The sequence below is a fragment of the Sminthopsis crassicaudata genome, chromosome 4 (genome assembly GCF_048593235.1).
Source record: "Sminthopsis crassicaudata isolate SCR6 chromosome 4, ASM4859323v1, whole genome shotgun sequence".
Classification (NCBI taxonomy): domain Eukaryota; kingdom Metazoa; phylum Chordata; class Mammalia; order Dasyuromorphia; family Dasyuridae; genus Sminthopsis; species Sminthopsis crassicaudata.
Window position 1 is genome coordinate 291,581,656 of NC_133620.1, and position 21,681 is coordinate 291,603,336.

The 21,681-nt window shown below is 43.5% G+C and overlaps 1 protein-coding gene across 2 annotated transcripts; it reads left to right on the forward strand.

The window, feature by feature from the left end:
- The first annotated feature begins 1,276 nt into the window (after nt 1–1,276).
- EHMT2 (euchromatic histone lysine methyltransferase 2) lies at nt 1,277–21,276 on the forward strand. Of its 2 annotated transcripts, XM_074311408.1 has the most exons (28): nt 1,277–1,689; nt 2,335–2,404; nt 2,651–2,869; nt 2,978–3,237; nt 3,338–3,422; nt 3,695–3,762; nt 5,804–5,959; nt 6,287–6,415; nt 6,522–6,636; nt 6,751–6,852; nt 7,116–7,264; nt 7,564–7,707; nt 7,882–8,117; nt 8,490–8,672; nt 8,855–8,937; nt 9,050–9,156; nt 10,051–10,173; nt 10,536–10,637; nt 11,209–11,313; nt 11,649–11,803; nt 11,962–12,129; nt 12,221–12,365; nt 12,662–12,739; nt 13,095–13,210; nt 13,602–13,688; nt 19,437–19,515; nt 19,685–19,860; nt 20,619–21,276. In XM_074311408.1, the coding sequence occupies exons 1-28, from the start codon at nt 1,408–1,410 to the stop codon at nt 20,797–20,799; spliced, it is 3,903 nt and encodes a 1,300-aa protein (XP_074167509.1). In that variant the 5' UTR covers nt 1,277–1,407; the 3' UTR covers nt 20,800–21,276. The 2 variants fall into 2 exon arrangements, with proteins under 2 accessions (XP_074167509.1, XP_074167510.1); XM_074311409.1 differs by lacking the exons at nt 2,978–3,237; nt 3,338–3,422.
- The last annotated feature ends 405 nt before the right edge of the window (nt 21,277–21,681 follow it).

Consider the following 21,681-nt stretch of genomic DNA (forward strand, 5'->3'; position numbering starts at 1 on the left):
CTCGAATACACATACACATAATTTAGCATAGAGTTAAGAGTTAGTTAAGAGAAGTAGAGGTAAAGAGAAAAATTGGGAAGAGAAATGAGGGTAATGCAAGAAAATCATGAAAAATCAACAGCTTAGTAAAAGAGACACAGAAAAATACTGAAGAAAATAGCCCCTTGAAGAACAAAATAGATCAAAAGGTAAAGGAGGCAACAAGAATTCAATGGAAAGAATGCCTTGAAAAGTTGAATTCTCCAAACTGGGAGGAGTAAGGGGGAGGGGCTAGAAGGAGCTCCAAAAGTTCTTAAAGCAATTCTTTAGAAATAGACTTGGGGAGGAGACAAAACGATGGGGAGGGAAAGTATCGACTTGCCAGAGCTTTCCCCAAAGTTCTTGTGAGCATCTTTAAATAATGTCAAAAAATAGTTTATGGAGCGGGGGAATCCACAAAAAGACGGGGTGAAATGATTTTCCAGCAAAAACAACTGTGCCTCTACAGTGTTTGTCCTGGTCTCCCTCTCACCATGAGGACGAAGGCCACGGAAACTTATGTCAATAAATTATAGGTACTTTTCATATCTGGGGTCAGATCATTGTTTCAGACCCAGTTATTGTCACTATTTAGCTCTGGCAAATCACATCTGAGCCTGTTGCTAGATCAGGATGGTAGTCTTGAATGGGGGAAAATATATTTGGTTTTTTTAGGGTTTTTTTTCCACCAAAGCTCTTTCTTTCAATTATGAATTTCCACCAAAGTCTTTCCTTCAATTATGAATTTTTTCTGAGAAAGGATCCATAAGCCTAACCCGACTGCCAAAAAGGCTGATAACACCTCAGACTAAAAGGTCTCCGACACATACTTAGAGTTTGTGGATTGGAAGAAAACTTTAGAGGCTGTTCTCAGCCTGTACAAAACTACATCTCCCAGGAGACCTTGGAGAAGGCCCCAGCTGCCTAATCCCAACCCACAGGACCCGGAGTTGTAGAGTCCTCCGGGTTCGAGAGCTGCAGTGCAGACGAATAGGCGGGGCCGTCCGAGCTGAGAAATCGGCGTTTGCTTTTCTTCTGGTCGTGATGTCTTTAGCGAAGTTGTGATTATATTAAGTTCTTGGAGGGACCAGTGGCCGACTGGGCGTGATTGAAGTGGTCTTTAAGTTCTAGTAATCACAATAAGAGCCAGGAGTAAAAGCCCTAGTTAAAGGGGAGGAGCGTCTGGGAGCACCCCTATCCCCACCTCCAGGGGCAAAGGCTTCTGCTTCCAGCCAGGACCGAAACCAGAAGCAAGGCACTGTCCTGCCCCTTCCCGGGACGCCCGGACGTGAGGAACCACGGCTCCGGGGTTATCGGGCAATAGATTCGCACCTGAGCGGCGGTCCCTGCCCTTAATCCGCGCCCGAGCGCCCGCTGTCGCCCCTCCCCATGGTGAAGGCCAGGGGAGCCTGCTCGAAGTGGTCTCCGAGGCGTCCTCACCAACCCCTGCTCCGGGACCCTGCGCACCACTCTGGGATCCTAACCCGGGAAAATGGCAGTAGAATAGGCCATGGCTCCTTTAAGGGTTCTCTTTCTCCTCCCTCCTTCCACTACTCCCCCATCCCCCCCGACCCACGTGACCCGAGCGGCCGCGCGCCTCCTGGGCCCCCCGCGCGAGCGGCTATGGCGGCGGCGGCGGGAGCTGCAGCAGCAGCGGCGGCGGCCGCCGAGGTGCGGAAGGGGAGGGGGGGAAGGCGGGTGCATGCCCGCCCGCGCGCGCGCCCGGGGGAAGCGCGCACTCGTGCAATGCTCCGGGGGTGCAACGGGGCCGGGGGGCCCGAGCCGGGCTTGCAAGAAGCCAAGGGGCCAGCGCCGGGGGCCGGGGAGGGGACCAGGGGATGGGAGGCGGGGGAAGCGAACACGGAGGTGCGCGTGCAGCCGCTGGCCACCCCCGAATGGGCGGCTGGGGCCGGAGTTCCAGGGGCGCGCGCACGGGGTGCGCGGGGCAGGCCGCCAAGCTGGGGGGGAATCAGCATTGGGGGGGGTGTCGCACGGGGCCCCCGCGGCTCCGGGGACAAAGGGGGAGCGTCTCGTGCACCCGGGAGGAGGAGGCGGGGCCGGGGCGCGTTGGCCACGCCCCCTCCCCTCCTTTCTGCTCCCGGGATGCGGGGGCTACCGAGGGGGAGAGGGTCCCTTCGGGCCCGGGGTAGAGGTCGAGGGCCACTTCCTGGGAATCGAGGGAGAGGGCGAGGAACTACCCACCGGGGCCGGGGGAGGGGGCGAAGCCTGCTCTCTTCCGCCCGGACCCAGGCGTGCTGGGCTTCCTTGCCCCCAGTCAGGTTGACTAGTTCCCCTACCCCTTGTCTCCCCTCGCAGGGGGAGGCCCCTGGTGAGATGGGGGGGGCGCTGCTGCTGGAGAAAGAACCCCGGGGAACTGCAGAGAGAGGTAAGCTTGCATTGTATACAAGAATATCTGCTTCCCCGGCCTCCCTGTTCTTTATTGAGAAAGCAGTCTTTTTCCTATCTGGAAGGATTTCTTTCCAATTACTTGGCAGAAAGGTGAGTTACCCTTGCCCTCAGATTCCTTTCCTTTTTCCTTCCTGGAGGGAATGGTGGGAGGGGAAGAGAAAAGGGAGATTTTGGTATTATTCATGATTCTCCTTCTCACCCCCTTACCTTTCTCTTTTCTTAGGTCTTAGCTCCTCAGGAGATAAGTGTCCTGGAGAGGAGACCCCATCCCAGGATCATCCGGAGTCTGTGGAACCCACTGGTCCCTCATCTCCTGCCTCAGTCACAGTGACTGTAGGAGATGAGGGGGCTGACACTCCAGTGGGGTCCACACCCCTCATTGGTGATGAGCCAGAGAGTCCAGAGGGAGACGAGGGCATCCACAATAATAGAATATTGTTAGGTAAGGAGGTTGAGAGGGCTTGAAACTAGAGAATTAAAGGAGCAGGGAGAACGGGGCTCTCGGGTCATACTGTTTTCCCTTCTCTTCTCTCCCAACCATGTTGTCCAGGCCATGCCACTAAGTCCTTTCCCTCATCCCCCAGCAAAGGGGGCAGCGCCTGTCCAAGCCGGGCAAAGATTACCATGACAGGAGCTGGGAAATCACCTCCCTCAGTCCAGAGTTTAGCCATGCGGCTGTTAAGCATGCCTGGGGCACAAGGGGCTGGAGCTGGGCCTGAGCCCACCTCCACCCCTATCCCCACCAGCCCTGAAGGGAAGCCCAAGGTCCACCGGGCTCGAAAAACCATGTCCAAACCAGGGAATGGACAGGTAAAGGGTTTATGCAGAGAAGGGAAGAAGTATCTTTTGTAATAAGGAAAGGGAGCTGGGGGGAAAGGGGATCTTATCTTCCTTTCTGTATGTTCCCCAGCCTCCAGTCCCTGAGAAACGCCCCCCTGAAGTTCAGCATTTTCGAATGAGTGATGATCTTCACTCAGTGGGGGATATGGGAACAGGTATATCCTTCAACTATAGAGTCTAGCTTTCTTACTCACACCATTAGAACAACTAACATTGGGTTAACTTTGAAAAATTTTAAGATGGATACTCATGAATATAATTTTTCCTACATGAACTGGTAATTTATTGTTATATATTTGAATCCTCCCTGATGTTCTCCTGGGCACATGATAATGTTTTGCTTTATTTGGGTTTTTTTTTTGTTTATTGTTTTTTTTTTAAACTAAAAAACAAAGAAAACAAAAAAACTTGCTCTCTTTACTTCCAGACATTGCCAAAAGGAGGAAAATGGACTTGGGAAGTGGAGGCCCCCACAAGAGAGGACCCCATGGTTTGGTAAGACTGCAGTAGGCAAAGGACCAAGGGGGGCAGTAAGGGAACTGAGAACAGAATGAGAGTTTTTCTTTGAGAGGAAAACATTCTGAAAAAGGAGTGGAAAGAAAAGGAGGTGTGGATATAGAATATTTTAGTTTCTTAGAGAAGGAATTTGCTGACAAGACAATTGAGAAATTTACTACAAGGAGCTTACAATCTAATGAGGGAGATGACATTCATATAAATATATACAAAACAAGTTAAATACAGCACAAATAGGAAATAATTAACTGGGAGAGGTTGATTGGAATGGGGAGAGATTTAAGACTTCTGTGTAATCATTTAGGCATGAAATTTTCATGTCATCGTTTTATGTCATCGTGATGACAGTATCAGAGAAGGGACCTGTGTAGTGTGTGTATATATGTGTGTGTGTGTATATATATATATATATGTTGTTGCAAAGATGAAATTGACAGGCTTTGGCAACAGATTGAATATGGTGAGCAGTCCTAGATGACTTATTATGATCTTAAGGTTATGAGCTTGAGGGACAAGAAGGATGATACTGCTTTCTACACTAATAGGAAAGGGGAATAGTGGGAGGTGTGGTTTGGGGAAGATGTAATGAGTTCCATTTTGGACATAATGAATTTAAGATGTTTACTTAACATCCAGTTAAATCTGAAAGACAGTTGGAGATGTGAGATTCGAGGACGGGAGAGAGATCGAGGCAAGATAGGTAGATTTGAAAATGAGGTTGTCATAGAGATGATAATTAAATCCTTGGGAGCTAATTAAATTAGTATAGTAGCATATAGAGAGAAGAGGGCCAGGACAGAACCTTGAAGGACATCTGAGAGTGATATGGAAGAGGATGAGAACCAAAAGAATCGGGTGTCCTGAAAACTGAAAAGAAAAGAGAGTATTGAGGAGAGAGTGGTCAGCAATGCCAGAAGCTACAGAGAGATCAAGAAGAATGAGGATGGAGACAAGGCCATCAACTAAGAAATCATAAGTAACTTTTGTTTCTGTAGAATGATAAGATTATGTGCTGGAATTGATTGATTAAGAAGACAGAGGAGAGAAAGGAAGAACCTATTATAGATGACCTTTTTAAGGAATTTAGCAATAGAGGAAAATGATGGGCATAGAAAGATCAAATGAGGGATAGGAGAGACAAGGGTATGTTTCTTAGTAGGGAAAGACCCTCTTAATCAAGGAAAGATTGAAGTGAAAGAGTACAGGTGACAGTACAATCCATTGGAAGAGACAGGATGGAGTAGGATCGTTTGAGCAAGAAGGGTTAACTTGTTTTCATCCAGTGAGACAGGAGTGAAGAAGAGAGTAGTAAAAGGGCTGTGAATGATGTCACTCCCCTATTCAACAAACTTATGATTCCCTATTGTCTCTAGGATAAAATACTCTTTTTAGCGTTTAAAATTCTTCATAACCTGGTCCTAACCTGTTTTCAGTAATATGCAATAACATTCCTTTTCTGCATTCTATGACACAAACAGGCCTCTTCTTTATTCTTCACACTTGGCACTCCATCTCTAATCTCCTTGTTTTGGGCTTTGTAATTAATTTCCTCGATTCTACCCTGTAGAACTTCAAGATATAACTTAAGATCACCATCTTCACCTTTTCTGATTTCCCCAAATGCTAGTTCCTTCCTTCTCACATGCCTTAGGGAGAGAGGGATAGGGAAAGAGAGAGAGAATGTGTGCGTGTGTGTATGCGTGTGTACATATACATGTACATGTCTCCTCCAAATAGAATATAAATTCCTTTAATGTAGGAATTTTAATTTTTTGTATTCTCAGAACTTAGCATAGTGCCTGGAATATAGTAAATGCTTGTTAGTTACTTGATATACACACACACACACACACACACACACACACACACACACACAACCAGATCCATAACATAGGAGTTGATAAAGGCAAAAAAAACATATCTCAACAAAGTTTAATTCTCAGATTGTGAAAGGAGGGAAAGAACACTTAACTAATGGGATCAGGAAATCTTTATGAAAAGGAAACGTTTTATTTCCCAGTTGGAAGAGCTGGACCCTGCTGGGGGAACTGAGGACATGACCCTAGAGAAGGAAAACCAAGAGGCCATGGAGGACTGGGATACAGATGTAGGAGAAGGCTTCAGTTTATACTATGATTCATACTCTGTGGATGAGCGAATTGACTCAGATAGTAAGGTAAGCAGCAACTGGGTCTGGAGTGAGATAACTTCTCTACCACTAGCTTCCTATCAGCTTTTATAATGCCTCTCTAGCTTTAAAGCCTTTAGAGAGACTGTGTCCCACTTCTCAGTATGTCACCTGACACATTGTGCCTAATCTTTTCTCTATTTGACCCTCTTTTGTTCACTTCATCCTTTCCTATCAGGAATATTTTCATGATTTTACTGTACAAAACTGCCAGTATACACATGAAGGTTTACACACAAGTCCTTGAACCCTATAGACAAGACCTATGTTCTGAGGATTACCCTTCCATAATCCCAACCTCTTTTCCCTTTCTAGTCTGAGGCAGAGGTCTTAGCAGAGCAATTGAGTGAAGAAGAGGAAGAGGAAGAGGAAGAGGAGGAGGAAGAGGAAGAGGAGGAGGAAGAGGAAGAAGATGATGAGGAGTCTGGCAATCAGTCTGATAGAGTAAGGGTCTCATATCTGGGTCTATAAAAGAAGACTAGAATTAGGAACAGAAAAGATAAGCCTAAATGTATACCCATGTTTTGATTCTTCCTTTCCCCCTCATAAGAGTGGTTCTAGTGGTCGACGAAAAGCCAAAAAGAAATGGCGGAAAGACAGTCCTTGGGTAAAACCTAATAGAAAACGTCGAAAGCGGGAAACACCTCGTGTCAAGGAACAACGGGGTAATAATCCAGATTAAGTTCCTATCCCCTTAGGGTAACAGATGTCCAGATCCTTGCTCTCCTTATATCCCAGCCTCAGTTTCCCCCAACTTTTCATCTCTTGTTCTTTATTAGGGGTGAATGGTGTTGGTCCCTCTGGCCCCAGTGAGTATATAGAAGTGCCTCTAGGGTCTCTGGAGCTACCCAGCGAGGGAAACCTTTCTCCCAATCATGCTGGTAATTGGGAAAATGAGGAAGCTGACTCAGGGAGCCTTGGGTGGGATGAGCTGAAGATAAGAATAACAACTTATTTGTGGGAGAAGACTAGTAATCCCAGCATAACTTATAGTGGTGGCAAAAGGGGGTTTCTGTTATTGGAAAGGATGAGGAGAAAAAGGAAAGGGTCATTGGTCCTAACTTGATAGACCAAGACTTGGTGGGAAGAAGTAGTGTTTGAGTTTCCCTATGACTTTCCTCTTTCTGCATCCCCTGGCCCCAAGGGGTGTCAAATGACACATCATCCCTGGAAACAGAGCGGGGGTTTGAGGAGTTACCCCTGTGCAGCTGCCGCATGGAAGCTCCAAAAATTGATCGGATCAGCGAAAGGGCTGGTCACAAATGCATGGCCACAGAGAGCATGGATGGAGAGGTAGGATCTGGATTCAGAGAATACAGGAGAACTGGGGTGGAGGAGGGGAGAATGACATCAGATATCATCTAGTATGAGTCTGACCCTTGAGGTTTCTTCTGACCATGAGGTTTGGTGTGGATGTCAAGGATTAAAGAGTATGGAGTATGGGTGGGCTTGGGAGGAAAACAAGGGAAGAGTAACAAACAGGGAAATGATGGGATCCTCACCCTGTCTTACCTGCTTCTCTGCCTTACCATTCCCTGTTTTCCTTTCTTCTGTGGCTCCTCTGCTAATACCCTAATACCCTGTCCTCCCAGCTGTCGGGCTGCAGTGCAGGAATTCAAAAGCGGGAAACAATGAGGCCTTCGAGCAGAGTAGCTCTGATGGTCCTTTGTGAGACACATCGAGCCCGGATGGTCAAGCATCACTGCTGCCCAGGCTGTGGCTATTTTTGCACAGCGGTGAGGAGGGATATTGGTAGGGCTATGCAAATCCCCAGAATCGGGTAGGGGAGAAAGGTTGCTGGGCCAACAACCAAACCTTCATGGGGAGGGAGGAGTTGGAGGGAACCTTGAAGCTGGGTCATATATTTGGGTCCTAATACCATTGCCCCCAATCCCCCCCCTCCCAACAAGGGCACATTCTTGGAGTGTCACCCTGATTTCCGAGTGGCCCATCGCTTCCACAAAGCCTGCGTGTCCCAGCTGAATGGGATGGTTTTCTGCCCCCACTGTGGGGAAGACGCTTCTGAGGCCCAGGAGGTGACAATTGCCTGGAGTGATGGGGTGGCCCCACCTCCTGGCACTGCTGCTCCTGTCCCCCCACCCCCTGCCCAGGATGCCCCTGGACGGGCCGACACTTCCCAGCCCAGGTACCCCTCCCCTCCAGAAAAAAAGTACTTTCCCTTTGTAGGCTCTTCACCTATTATCTTTCACTTCCATTTCTACTTATCTCTTAACTCACATTTTCTTATTCTTTCCTAATTCCCTCCTCTTAACCTTTCATATCTTCCTTTATCTTTCTGTGCTCTCTCTCCCCTTCTGTGTCTTTTCTCCTGTCCATCTTCCCCTCTTTCTCCTTTCCATTATTACTCTCCTCTTTCTCTCTACCTTTCTTTCTTTTAATCCTTCCTTGCTTCTTATCCTATTCCTGGAATATGAGAGTCTTTTCCCTTTCCCTAGTCTTTTTTCTCTTCCCAAGATACAAGAGCTCTTCTCCCCACACTCTTCTGTTCCTTCCCCAGTGCTAGGATGCGGGGTCATGGAGAACCAAGACGCCCCCTCTGCGACCCGCTGGCTGATACCATCGACAGCTCAGGCCCTTCCCTGGCATTGCCCAATGGCAATATCCTCTCAGCTGTAGGTCTAGGGGCTGGGCCAGGCCGAGAAGCCCTGGAAAAGGCACTGGTCATCCAGGAGTCTGAGCGGTGAGAGACATTAATGGCTGGAGGGGCACACAGATAGTTGGATCTCTGAAATAAAAGGGATCTTTTTTTAGTAGACTCATACTTAAGTATAAGAAAAGACATGATCTGTGAAGGAGGAGGTATCTGATGAGGGATCAGGGTGTTTAGTCCATCCTCTTTCTCCCTCCTTCACTCCCTGACAGAAGGAAGAAACTTCGCTTCCATCCACGTCAATTGTACCTGTCTGTAAAGCAGGGGGAGTTGCAGAAAGTCGTTCTGATGCTCTGTGAGTGTTCACTCCATCTCCGGGATTGTCTTTTCTGTCCACCTATTCCTGTCCTATAGCCTCTTCCTCAGTCTCTCTCTGTAAATGACATTCCTTCCCCTACCCATTTTAGTGGACAACCTGGACCCCAACTTCCAAAGTGACCAACAGAGCAAGCGTACACCCTTGCATGCAGCTGCACAAAAAGGCTCTGTTGAGATCTGCCATGTGCTCCTCCAGGTAAGAGTAGGTCAGGCCTTCAGAGTCTGGTGGTCCCCTCTCCTTGACCCCAGAATTTCAGTTTCAGGACCTATTTTTCCACTTTCTACCCTTCATTGCAGTCACTGAGGAAGGTCCACACCTTATTTGACAATCTTTTCCAACTCTCATCCTTCACTTTCCTGGCCTATCTCCCTTCCTCCCCCTGCCCTATTCTGCTCCTCACTCTCTCAGGTACTCCTACCCACAGGCATATATAGATATACACCCTACATTTTAACCTAAACAATGTCTCTTATGTACATCCTCTTCACACCACTCATGCAACCACCATCCCAGTTCAGGCCTTCACTACCTCTTACCTGGACTATTGCAGTAGCCTTCTTCTTGGTCTTCCTGCCTCAAATTTCTCCTCACTACGATCCATTCTCCATTCAGCTTCCAAAGTGATCTTTCTGAGCCCATGTCATTATAAAGTCCTCTTTTTCACATTTAAAGTCATTTCCCAGTCCTGTCTCTTTCTTTTCTTACACTGTACTCCATCCCACCCACTGTATGACCTAGCTACACTATTTTATGTGCTAGTCTTTACACACTCCAACTCATTCCATGACTTTGCACTGACTGTAGAGTACTCTGCTTCTTTATTTCCACCTCTTAGTTTCTCTGGCTTCCTTTAAGACTCAGCTCAGCTCCCTTTTATGGATGTCTTTCCTATTCTCTCCAGATGCTATTTCCTTCTCCCTGAAATTTTTTTTTCATCTACCTTGTGCATGTCATCTTGACCCATTAGAATAGAAGCTCCTTCATGAAGGGACACTATTTGTCATTATTAATTTTATTAATTATATTATAATTATTGCTCACTAGAGGATTGTTGACTGACTGACTTAACCCTTTTTCCCCACCTGCCAGGCTGGAGCAAATATCAATGCTGTGGATAAGCTGCAGCGGACCCCTCTGATGGAGGCTGTAGCTAACAACCATGTAGAGGCCGCTCGATACATGGTGCAGCGAGGAGGTTGTGTTTATAGCAAGGTGGGGGCAGCAGTCCTGGAGTCTGTGTGGAAAAATGGGGGAGAGGTGACAAAATGATAAGTTAAGGTGAAAGACAAAAGGGCAGGAGGTAACTGGTATGCCTCTTGAGGATGAGCTGGGTAAACTTGGATGAGAAAAAAAATTTGCATCTTTATTTTTAGTAGCCCCTAACTGAAATTTAACATTTCCTTCAAATATCTAAAAACACCATTCTGAGCAGTTCATAGGTTTCACTGGACTGCTAAAGAGGATTCATGTCTCCCTCTCTTCCTGTTTGCCCTCCCCCCCCCAAAAAACAAACAAATAAATGGTTAAACACCATTGCTTGGGGTATTAAAGGTTGTTTGCACCTGTCTGCCCAGGAGGAAGATGGCTCTACTTGTCTTCATCATGCAGCCAAGATTGGCAACCTGGAGATGGTCAGCCTGCTGCTCAGTACTGGCCAAGTGGATGTAAATGCTCAGGTCAGTGGCCAATGATTCTCCCCCTTGCCTCTGTTGCCCAAACCCTATTTACCCCACCACACCCCCACCACCATTCATCTTTTGTCTTTTAGTTGTTCTGTGTTTCCAGTCTCTGCCTCTACCTTTCACTTTTTTTCGTGTATGCTTTTTTTTCCCCCACTGATTTTCACTTCTTCTTTGTCTCTTCCCGAATCTTCTTTCTGCATGGTGGTGACTTGTTTTCTGTCTCTGCCTATCACCATTTCTCCTCTGGTGCCATTTATTGCCTAAGCCCCAACTCCAAACTGTATATTTTTCTTACTTACATTGCTTTTTGTATTTGCTGTTCTCCCATACCATCTTTCATTCCCCTTCTATATTACTCCCTTTCCCACTGCCATCTCCTCTATATCTTACTCTTCTCTCCATATTTGTCCCTCCCTATTTGTATTTTTTTGTTTTCTCTTTCAGTGTCTATCTCTAAGGTAGAGAGAAGAGGAAACTCATGCTTCCCCTCTTAACTAGATCTAATTACAGGAGAATACCTGACTGTGGGCTCCAACCCTCAACCACCTCCTTTTATTCCTTTCAGGATAACGGGGGCTGGACACCCATCATTTGGGCAGCTGAACATAAACATATTGAAGTCATTCGAATGCTACTGACCAGAGGAGCAGATGTCACCCTTACTGACAATGTAAGAGACAACATGTGGGTACCCAGGGATGGAAGAAGATAGAGTGATACTTTAGAATCCTTGAATATCTCACATTTCTTCATATTATACTTCTCTGATGTGTTAATATGCTGTTACATATCATTTTTTACTCTTATCCATATCATAATTCTGTACTACACCATAATTGTGCCCCCATGATAGTAGGAACCATGTCATTTAAATTTTTGCAATTTCCCTAGTGTGTAGCATGTGGATTAGTCTTTTTTTTTTTTTTTTTTTTTTTTTTTAACACTTTAACTGAGACTTGGAGACCATATATCCTGATTCAGCTTGTTTCTTTCTCTTGCTCTTAGGAAGAGAATATTTGTTTGCACTGGGCATCCTTCACAGGCAGTGCTGCCATTGCTGAGGTCCTGCTGAATGCCCGGTGTGATCTTCATGCTGTCAACTATCATGGAGACACACCCTTGCATATTGCTGCTCGAGAGAGCTACCATGACTGTGTGCTGTGAGCAACTCCCAAACCCCAAAGTCCGCACTTCTTTCATTTCTCTAATCTTCTGTCCATCCCTCTTTTATATCTTTGGATCATTATCTTTCCCCTGCTTCTGTCATTGGCTCCTTCAGCACATTTTCTTTATTGCTTTCCTTGTTCTACCCTTTCAGGCTTTTCTTGTCCAGAGGTGCCAATCCAGAGTTACGGAACAAAGAAGGAGATACAGCATGGGACCTAACCCCTGAACGCTCAGATGTTTGGGTGGCCCTGCAGCTAAACCGAAAGCTTCGCCTTGGTGTGGGTAACCGAGTACTACGGACAGAAAAGATCATTTGCAGGTGAAGATTCCCAGAATCCACTCTTCATTAAATTCCCCCCACAAAGAGTCTGGGGATCTCATCCCTTCAACCATATTTTTCTTCCCCCTAGAGATGTAGCTCGGGGTTATGAAAACGTGCCAATCCCCTGTGTCAATGGAGTGGATGGGGAACCCTGTCCAGAAGATTACAAATACATCTCTGAGAATTGCGAAACATCAACTATGAATATTGACCGAAACATCACACACTTGCAGGTAAATGGGGTGGAAAAAATTGGCCATTGATATCCTAATTCAACCACTAAAGAAATCCTTAGCTAGTTTCCTGATTTGCCTCCAATAATGTCAGAGCATATCCTCTTAGCCCATTGCCAACTCCACTCTAATAGCTCTACCCAAACTATTGTTCCCATCCCATGTAGGAAAAATCCTAATGATATCTGATGGAGTGAGGGCTCTGGGTCATGGCGGGGGACCATTCTGGAGGTTGGGAGAGCAGGATACAAAAATATTGGTCTTAAAGGATAGTTCTCCAATGTTTTCATCCCCAGCACTGCACCTGCGTAGATGACTGCTCAAGCTCCAACTGTCTCTGTGGCCAACTGAGTATAAGGTGCTGGTATGACAAGGTGAGTGAGCCTTCCAAGCCCTTCATTTTCCCCTAAACAAATCTTTTTTCCTAAAGAGCCTTCATGGCCTAGGAGAGATTGGAAACACCCATGATGTTTTCCTCTCCCTTCTCCCCTGATCCCAAACCAAGAACAACAGAGAACATATGTTGGGAAACCGCCAAGAAAGTGACTATCATTTGTCTTAGTATGCGCAAATAACCTTCAAATAGCCCAGTATTTGTCCTGCTTCCAGTATATACATGCTCTCCTTCTCTCTCAACTAACCTCTTTTTATAAGATAAGATGAAAGAAAAGTAGTCTCTCACAAATACCATTGTCTCTTCCCATTTCTCCCTTTTTCTTCTGGAGCCAGGATGGACGTCTGCTTCAGGAATTTAATAAGATTGAGCCCCCACTGATTTTTGAATGTAACCAGGCTTGTGCTTGCTGGAGAAGCTGCAAGAATCGAGTGGTACAGAGTGGTATCAAGTAAGAACACCTGCTTTCCACTTTTCCCAGACTCAAGCATCCTTAATTCCCTAGTGCAATTTTAGCCCATTTTCTTCAGTGAGGTGTTGATAGTGACACTTTTCCATATTTTTCTTCCTGGGAGGTACCTCTTAGAGATACAATTGAAACAATACTAGATTTGGGTAATTCAGAGGATCTAGAATCAAATCTCACTTCCAAGTGGGATTTGTTTCTGAATAACTTTGAATAAGACACTTTATTTTTCTGGACCCTTTGTTTTCCTCATCTTGAAAGAAGGTACTCTGAGGTCCCTTCTAGTTCTAAATCTTTCTGTCTTTCTCCTGGATATCATTCTGTCCACCCCCTGTAACAATACTCCCATCTCTTCTCTCTTTTCCTAATCCTCCAGGGTTCGGCTACAGCTTTATCGTACTGCGAAGATGGGCTGGGGTGTCCGTGCATTACAAACCATTCCCCAGGGAACCTTCATCTGCGAGTGAGTCTGCTGTTCATTTGCCTACAGGGGAGCATTGGAAGGGTTTGCAGAGGGCAAGAACTGGGACTTTTTGTTGGAGTGAAAAGGAAAGGCAATCTGATATATAGATAGAAGACCAGAATTGGGTCAGGATGGTTGGGTTCAAGTTCTACTCCTGGATACATACTAACTTTGTGATCTGAATGAGTCACTTAAACTTCTCAGCATCCTCAGGCATCATTTAGAAGACTAAATTACCAAGTAGTTGTTGACCTGCATTGGTGGACAAAATTTTCACAAAAGGCTTTCCCCATACCAGTTAAATCACATGCTTAGACAAAAGTAAGCTTGTGGATCATAGTTTTGGATAGAGGTGAAAGTGACCTGTAAGGGTCTCATTGCACAGATATAGAAAGTAGCTCAGAGTGACTTGGTCACAGTAACAAAAATAATAAAGAAAGGAGTAGAACTTGAACTAGAGCCTCTGCTCCTGAATGTTTGTCTTGTAAACATCTCACCTAATTTTAATTTCTTAGTATGCTTTGTGCTGTTTTTACAAGTCTTTTCCCATGTGTTCCTTCAAACTCCAACCCCCTCTTTCTGTGAACAGACAATTTCACCAAGTACTTTAATAAGAAAATCAAAATCATCCAGCGCCTCATCTTCCTAACTTTAGAGTATCTCTTCACCCACCCTCACCCAGCTCAAAAGAAGAGTTGTTTTAGGGGCAGCAAGATGGCACAGATAGAGCACCTGCATTGGAGTCAGGAAGAACCAAGTTCAAATTTGGCTTCAGACATTTAACGCTTAGCTGTGTGACCCTGGGCAAGTCATTTAACTCCCAATTGCCTTGCCAAAAAAAAAAGAGAGGTTTTTTTTTCCTCTTTTCCAAGTTTTGTCTACCTAAACTCATGATCCTATCCTATTATCCCCAATCTTATCTCATGTTCCCCTATCCTTAACTGATTTTTTCTGGACTTTGGCACTTCAGTCATTCTCTTTCTTTAGTGTCTGCCATATCTGTTTTGATTCTTCCCCTCCCCTTCCCTTTTTCAAAATACTTGAATAGCACTTTGAAGTTACTGCCCTATTTTTCTATTTTAAAAAAATTTATTTTAGCCAGCTAAGACCCACTTTCTTACTTCCCCACTTCAACTCCCCTTCTCATTGAGAACATAAGAAAAACAAAATGTTACAAACACATAGTTACTCAAAATAATCTTAGACATTGTGGCCATGTCCAAAAAAATATTACTCTCTACATTCTGAGTAATTCAGCTCTGTATCAGGAGATAGATAGCATGTTTCCTCATTAGTCCTGTTGCATCCTGGTTGGTTATATTGCTGATAAAGAATTCACACAATAGTTTAGCTTCACATTTATAGATCAAATTGATTCAACTATTCCCAAATTTGTGGGCGTTCCCTAATATTCCCATTCTTTCCCACCTCAAAAAGAATTATAAATATCCTTATGGACTGTTGTGCTTAGGACTCATCCCCATCTTAATCTACATTCCTTCTAATTACCCCTCCCCTCCTATTTTCCTATTGAACAAAATGGAATTTTTCTCTTCAGCTTTCAGTTCAGATGACAGTGAAAGTCAAGTGTCAACCATCTCCTCCCTCCCTCCCCTTGTATGTATAGATATCTGTGTACTCCGATTATGTGAGATAATTTTCCTTAACCATTCCCAGGCCTTGTCTGATTGTACTCCCTGATAAGATTCAGAAAGGATACTTGTATGTCTATTTATATTTGAACATGAGCAGTTTATCTTTGTTTAGTCTTTTATCGTTCATTCTTGTTTACATTTTTATGCTTCTCTTCACTCTTTTATGTTTCAACTAATGAGTTTCTCTGCAGCTCTAGTATTTTTTCATCAGGAATGCTTGGAAATCTATTTCATTAAAAGTCCTATTTTTCTTTCTCCTGTAGGATTTCCTCATTTTTCTGGGTAAGTTATTCTTGGCTGTAAATCCCTATCTTTCACCCTTTCTTTCTGGAATATTATATTCCAAATTTGCTACTGTAGAGTAGTGGCTTCTAATTCATGTGTGATTCTGACTGTGGCTCCTCAGCATTTTGAATTCTTTCCTTCTTACTGCTTCCAGTATTTTTTCTTTGACTCAGAATGTGCCCAACAGTTTTCATATTGGGCATTCTTTTCACAGATGATTGATGGATTCTTCCTATTTCCATTTTGTCCTTTGGTTCTAATAAATATACACAGTTTTAAGAAATAGGATATTTGGGCCCTTTTTTTTTTTTTTTTTTTTTTTTTTAATCATAGTGTTCAAAAATAGTCTAGGGATTCTTCAGTTTTTTTTTTCTTGATTTATATTCTAGATCAGTTGTTTTTGCTATGAAATACTTTGCATTTTCTTCCTTTTTTTTTTTTTTTTTTTTTTTAATATTTCTCATTGCCTCGAGTTGCCTTCTGTTTGGCCAAATAAATTTTCAGGGAGTTTGATGTTTGGGAGAGGTTTTATACTTCTTGTTTCAAACTATTATGTTAATTTTTTTCTATTTTTTTTTCCATAGCTATTGCTTCTTTTTGTAATGTTTTCCTCAGCATTTTCATTCAATTTATAAAAAATATTTTTAACCTTAAAAAAATTTTTTTGCTTCATCTCTTCCATCATAATAGCTCTTTGTGGTGGAATTATTTTTTTGTTTTTGTTCATTTTTCCAGCCCACTTTCTGATTTTGGATTTAATGTGAGGGCTGGGCTCTGCCACACCTCTGGAAAACCTGGGCTGATCCAACAACTGTCTGTTGGCACTTTTCCCTGTTACAGTACACAATATGGGATCTTCTTTTGTGGCAGTATGCAGCCTATCCCTGGGCACTGGAGTCTTCTATGTGTAGCAGGTACCCCTGCAGTGATCCCCTATTCCCAGTATCTGCAGATTTCTCTTTCTCCCTATGCCAACCTGAGCCAAACAGTGGACTCTTTCTGACTTTTTCTAGATTTCTTCATCAGGATTTGAGCTGGTGAATTTTAATAGATTTGTTGGAGGAGTTGTAGATAAGAGCTCAATTGATTTACTTCCTGCTATTCCATCATCTTGGCTTCATTCCCCCTTTATCCTCCCCACCCCCATTCACCAAAACCATTCTCACAAGATCACTGATAATCTTATCACCACATCCACTGACCTTTTAATAAGTCTTCATCCCTCTTCATCTTTTTTGTCCCCAAAGCAATCAGGGTTAACTGACTTGCCCAGTGTCGTACATGTAAGAAGCTTGATTTGAACTCATATCTTCTTGACTCTAAAGCCAGTGCTTTATCCACTGCAACTGTCCCCATCCCCTTTAATTTTTGCCCTCTCCCAAGCACTTGATATTATTGTCCACTCATTCCTATTCAATATTTTCTTCTATTGGCCGTCATGACATTATTTCCTAATCCTTCTGATACCACTCTTCATCTTCTTCCTTATTCTAACTCTGAAATATGGTTATTTCCTCAGAGCTTAGCCCTTGGGCTTCATGTCTTACTTTAACCCTTCTAACTATATATGTACATATTTTTATATCTTTTTCCCCTTTTTTTCTCCCCTTAAGACCTTAAGATCTCATCAGCTCTCATAGTCTCTACTGTCATCTCCCAAATCTATATTTTCAGTACATCTTCAGTTTTCTGCTGGAAGTTTTCACCTTCCAACAGCACTACTACATATTCATCAGTACCAAACTCTTCATCTTTCTCTCTCTGAAAAATGGCCTTTTAGTTGCCAAGACCCCAAACCCCAGTCATCTTTGCTTTCTTTCTTGCCTTTCATCTACTAATCGGTCTCTCAGCTCAGCAAATCGTTATTATATCTTTTACATCCACATTTTCTTTTCTATTTCTGCTGCCACCAGTTTTGTCCAGCTTTTACATAGCTCAATCTTAGAATATTGCCCCAACTTCCTAACTGATTTGTCTTCCTCCAGTTTCTTTTCCACTCAAATCCATTCTAAATATTCAGCTGGTCTAATTCCATTAATCCATTCAGCCAACAACCTCTTCAAACATTACTGTTAACCTTTATTATATTCTTGCCCAAAAGTATTCAGGAACTATTAGATTGATTTCATTCAAGGCTATTTTAGTCTATACTTAACCCCCTATGTATTTAAACTCCTACCCCAATAATTGCTTGTTCTTTTTCTGCTCAATTAAATAACAAATTCAGTTAACATCAGTTACACACCTCCTGTGTCTAAACACTATGCTAGGTAAGCATTGAGGGAGATAGGATATATGGATCCTAAGTCTAGCAGGGAGATAGAGCATAAACACAGAATTCTAATTCACAGTGTTATAGAAGAAGGACATTATAAGTGTTGTGTGGAGTTACTGACTAGGAAAAGCAAGGAAGACTTCATGGAGGGGAGGGTGTTAGCATTCAATTTGAAAGGATACATAAATGACAGGTAATAATAGATAATGCAGAATGAAATAGGCAATTTTGGATATGACTAGTTCCAAGAATTTATTTTGTTTGAGTATAACTATTTGTTTACAGAGCTTTTGCTTTTATGTCTTTTGTTCCCCCAATGAAAGGGAGAATGTAAACTGAGAAAATAAAATTTCAAATAAAGAATGAATTAAAACTCATCTGTATCATTTGGTCAAAAGAGCTGGCCAGGATTCAAATGTCACCTTTGACACATCCTGGCCTTATAATTTCAAGGAACTCACTGAACCTCTCAGTGCCCCTAGGCAACTCTATTAAGACCATAATAAGCAGAGAAGATGCTGAAAAGGTTTCCTACTCCCATGAAATCATAGTTCTAGTCAAAAAAAATTTAAGTAGGCAGTCTTTTGGTGGAAGGAGAACATTCCTTTTTGATTGGAACATGGAAGAATAGGGGAGGGGCTAATATAAGATAAGGCATAAAGCAGATTGTGAAGGACCTTGATCAGTCATGTAACAAGTATTCATTAACCTGTGGTTGGCACTATTCCAGATTCTAGGGATACATCTATGAAGAAGAAAGCAAACCTTATGCCTACAGTGAGCTTTACATTCTAAAATGAACAAATCTATATATGTATACATACTTATTTATACTCACTGAATGCCAAACAAGAAATTTAAATTTCGCTCATTAAGCAGTGAGGGGCCCAGAAAGCTTTTGATCAGATCTGCTTGTAATAAACATTTTGGCAGCAGTTTGAAAGATAGATTGGAAGACTGAGAGAATAGAGGCTTTAATAAGCTAGGCTGTATGTAGTAAGTCTAGTCTGATCAGATTTTTTTTTTTTTTTTAACCTTTCTTCGTATACCCAGCACAATACTTGGCACATAGGAGGCATTTAATAAATGCTTACTGATTGACCAGTAAGTAGGGGGATGGGAATGGGAATGAATGGAAAGAAGATGGATATAAGATTAGCCTACTTGTGCTATAAGTATGCCATGGCTTATGGCATTTACCCTACCTGAAATTCCCACCTTTACTTGTCCCTATACAATATTAACCAAAAAGCCCAACTTAAGTATCCCCTATCAATCATAACATCCCATAATGATCTCTTCTGGACTCCCAATAGTACTTAATATCTACACTGTTACAAGGAAGGAGGATGGGGTGGTAGGGAGGGGTGACAGATTTGGGGTAGGGGCAGAAATGGAAAAAGATAGGGGAAGAATATAGGTCACAAAAGCTTAGGGAGTGAGGATTAGAGTATAGTATATGGGGACCTTCTAGAGAGTCCTACCCTCCTCTATATCCTTCTCATAACTTCTCTCTTCTCCCTGCTGGATTAGGTATGTTGGGGAACTGATCTCAGATGCTGAGGCAGATGTCCGGGAAGATGACTCTTACCTCTTTGATTTGGACAATAAAGTGAGTATGTTGGGATGAGGGGGAGGATTTAACCTATTTCTTCAGTAAGTCCCTTAAATCTTGAGTTGAATCAGCACGAATTGATACAGCATTATAACTATGTTGAGATTGGGACCTACTTCAGTAAGGTGGCAAGGTAGGGGAGGTAACCAATTCACATTTTCTCCAGGATGGAGAGGTGTACTGCATTGATGCTCGATATTATGGCAACATCAGCCGTTTTATCAATCATTTGTGTGACCCTAACATCATCCCTGTTCGAGTCTTCATGCTTCACCAAGACCTCAGGTTCCCCCGAATCGCCTTCTTCAGTTCTCGAGACATCCGGACGGGCGAGGAACTAGGGTGAGGGGGGTGCAAGTGTTTCTTATGTTTTCTGGAAGGGGGTCACCTGGATCTTTAATAAGGCCTCCAGGTGGAGTCCTTAGAGTAGTAATGAGGGAGGGAAAACATGAAACCCAAAAGGCCTGGGTTCCAAAGGTAACATCTGAATCCAAAAATAAGCTGTCACCAGTCTACTTGTGACTTTGGGAAAGTTCTCACACCTCAGCTTTAAAATGAGAAATTGGGGCTAGATCAGGGTTTTTAAACCAGTGGGGTTTATGAACAGAGGAACTTGAATGGAGGGGAGGAGAATTATATCTTTATTTTCACTTAAATTTAGCATCTCTTTCAATTATGAATGTAGGCAACAACAGTAATAATATGCTTCTAGAAACTGCCAAAATTGCCCATGATACAAAATAATTAAAGAATCCCTGGACTAAATTATTTCTAAGGTCCTTTTGAACTCTAAATTGTGGGATCCTATGACCCTAGTGTTCTCTTTCCTGGTCCTTGGAGAATTCCCCAGGTACTCTGGCAAAAAGTGAGTTTTATACCCCATTCCTTCTCCCCTAAAGGTTTGTGTTTATTTCTCTCTCCAATCTTGGTAGGGTTTAACATGAGTCTTGGGAGTAATTGGCCAGAGATTGAGTCCCTAAAAAGTGATTGAAGAGAATGAAAGCTGAGGTGAAAGTTTCTGGGGTTGGTAGGTGGGCAGACCAAAAGCCTGGGAAGGCTTTTGAGGTCTGGATCCCAAGTTCCCCTGACTTTACTGGCAGGTTTGACTATGGTGACCGGTTCTGGGACATTAAAAGCAAGTATTTCACCTGTCAATGTGGCTCTGAAAAATGCAAGCACTCAGCCGAAGCCATCGCCTTGGAACAGAGCCGCCTGGCCCGCCTGGACCCCCACCCAGAACTGATTGCTGACCTTGGGTCCTTACCCTCCCTCAGTTCCTGATCCCAGATCCAGTGACTTCTGGGGGGCTTCCCCATAAAGTTTCTTCTGGAAATTGTTCTTGTCCCTCAGAGCTAGCTGCCTTTTTCCTGCCCATACTGTCCCAAGCCATTCCTTTTAATACGTCATCTGATTTGAAATTGGTATGCTTTTATCACCAAGAGTTGGGTTGGAAGAGATGGTGTTCTCTTCTGCCATAATGATTGTCCCAAAGTGGGACAAAGATGACACCTTTGTATTATTACCCATTCCCAATCAGTGAGGGACACACTCATCAGATACCCATCTCACACATGTACCTGAATTTGGAATTGAATTAAAGAAAAGGCATCTTTGGGCAGCAGTTTGACCTCACCCTAGAAAGCACAGGGCAATCTGCTTCCCCACTGTAAGCATTGCTTCCTCCCCCATATCACTTGACTGCCACTCCACGCCCTGGCTTTTTTTTTCCCCTCAATAAATATTTTGGTTTGGTTGTAAGCTGTCTTAGTCTTAGTAAAAGGGGGGAGGGGGGTTACAAGGGAGTATTAGGGAATAGGAGTCCAATTAGCATTATTTTGAAAAAGGAGGAGGAAGCAGGGTGCACAGGTATCAGTCATGGCAGAAACTTAAAAATTGTAGAATAAAAAGAAATAGCTAATGAATCCAAGAAAAATGAGTTGGGTACCAAGATATGATTTGACTTAGACTCCTATGGGATAGAAAGTGACCCTTATTCTGGGAAACAAAATTATGGAAACTTCTTACTGAAAGAGAATTGTATTAATTTACTACATTTTTGAAGAGACTTTGACAGATTGCCCTGAGCCTAGTCCCACTTTCAGTCACCTTCCTGATCCTCACTCCAGTTCCTTATTATGTTCAAGGTCCTGGAAAGGAAAAGAG

Bases quoted from the DNA above. Each gene is read 5' to 3' on its own strand.
- EHMT2 (XM_074311408.1), top strand. From the start codon at position 1,408: ATGGTGAAGGCCAGGGGAGCCTGCTCGAAGTGGTCTCCGAGGCGTCCT. The intron at 2,870-2,977 runs GTAAGGAGGTTG...CATGTTGTCCAG, and splicing joins CAATAATAGAATATTGTTAG to GCCATGCCACTAAGTCCTTT. The intron at 7,265-7,563 runs GTAGGATCTGGA...CTGTCCTCCCAG, and splicing joins CAGAGAGCATGGATGGAGAG to CTGTCGGGCTGCAGTGCAGG.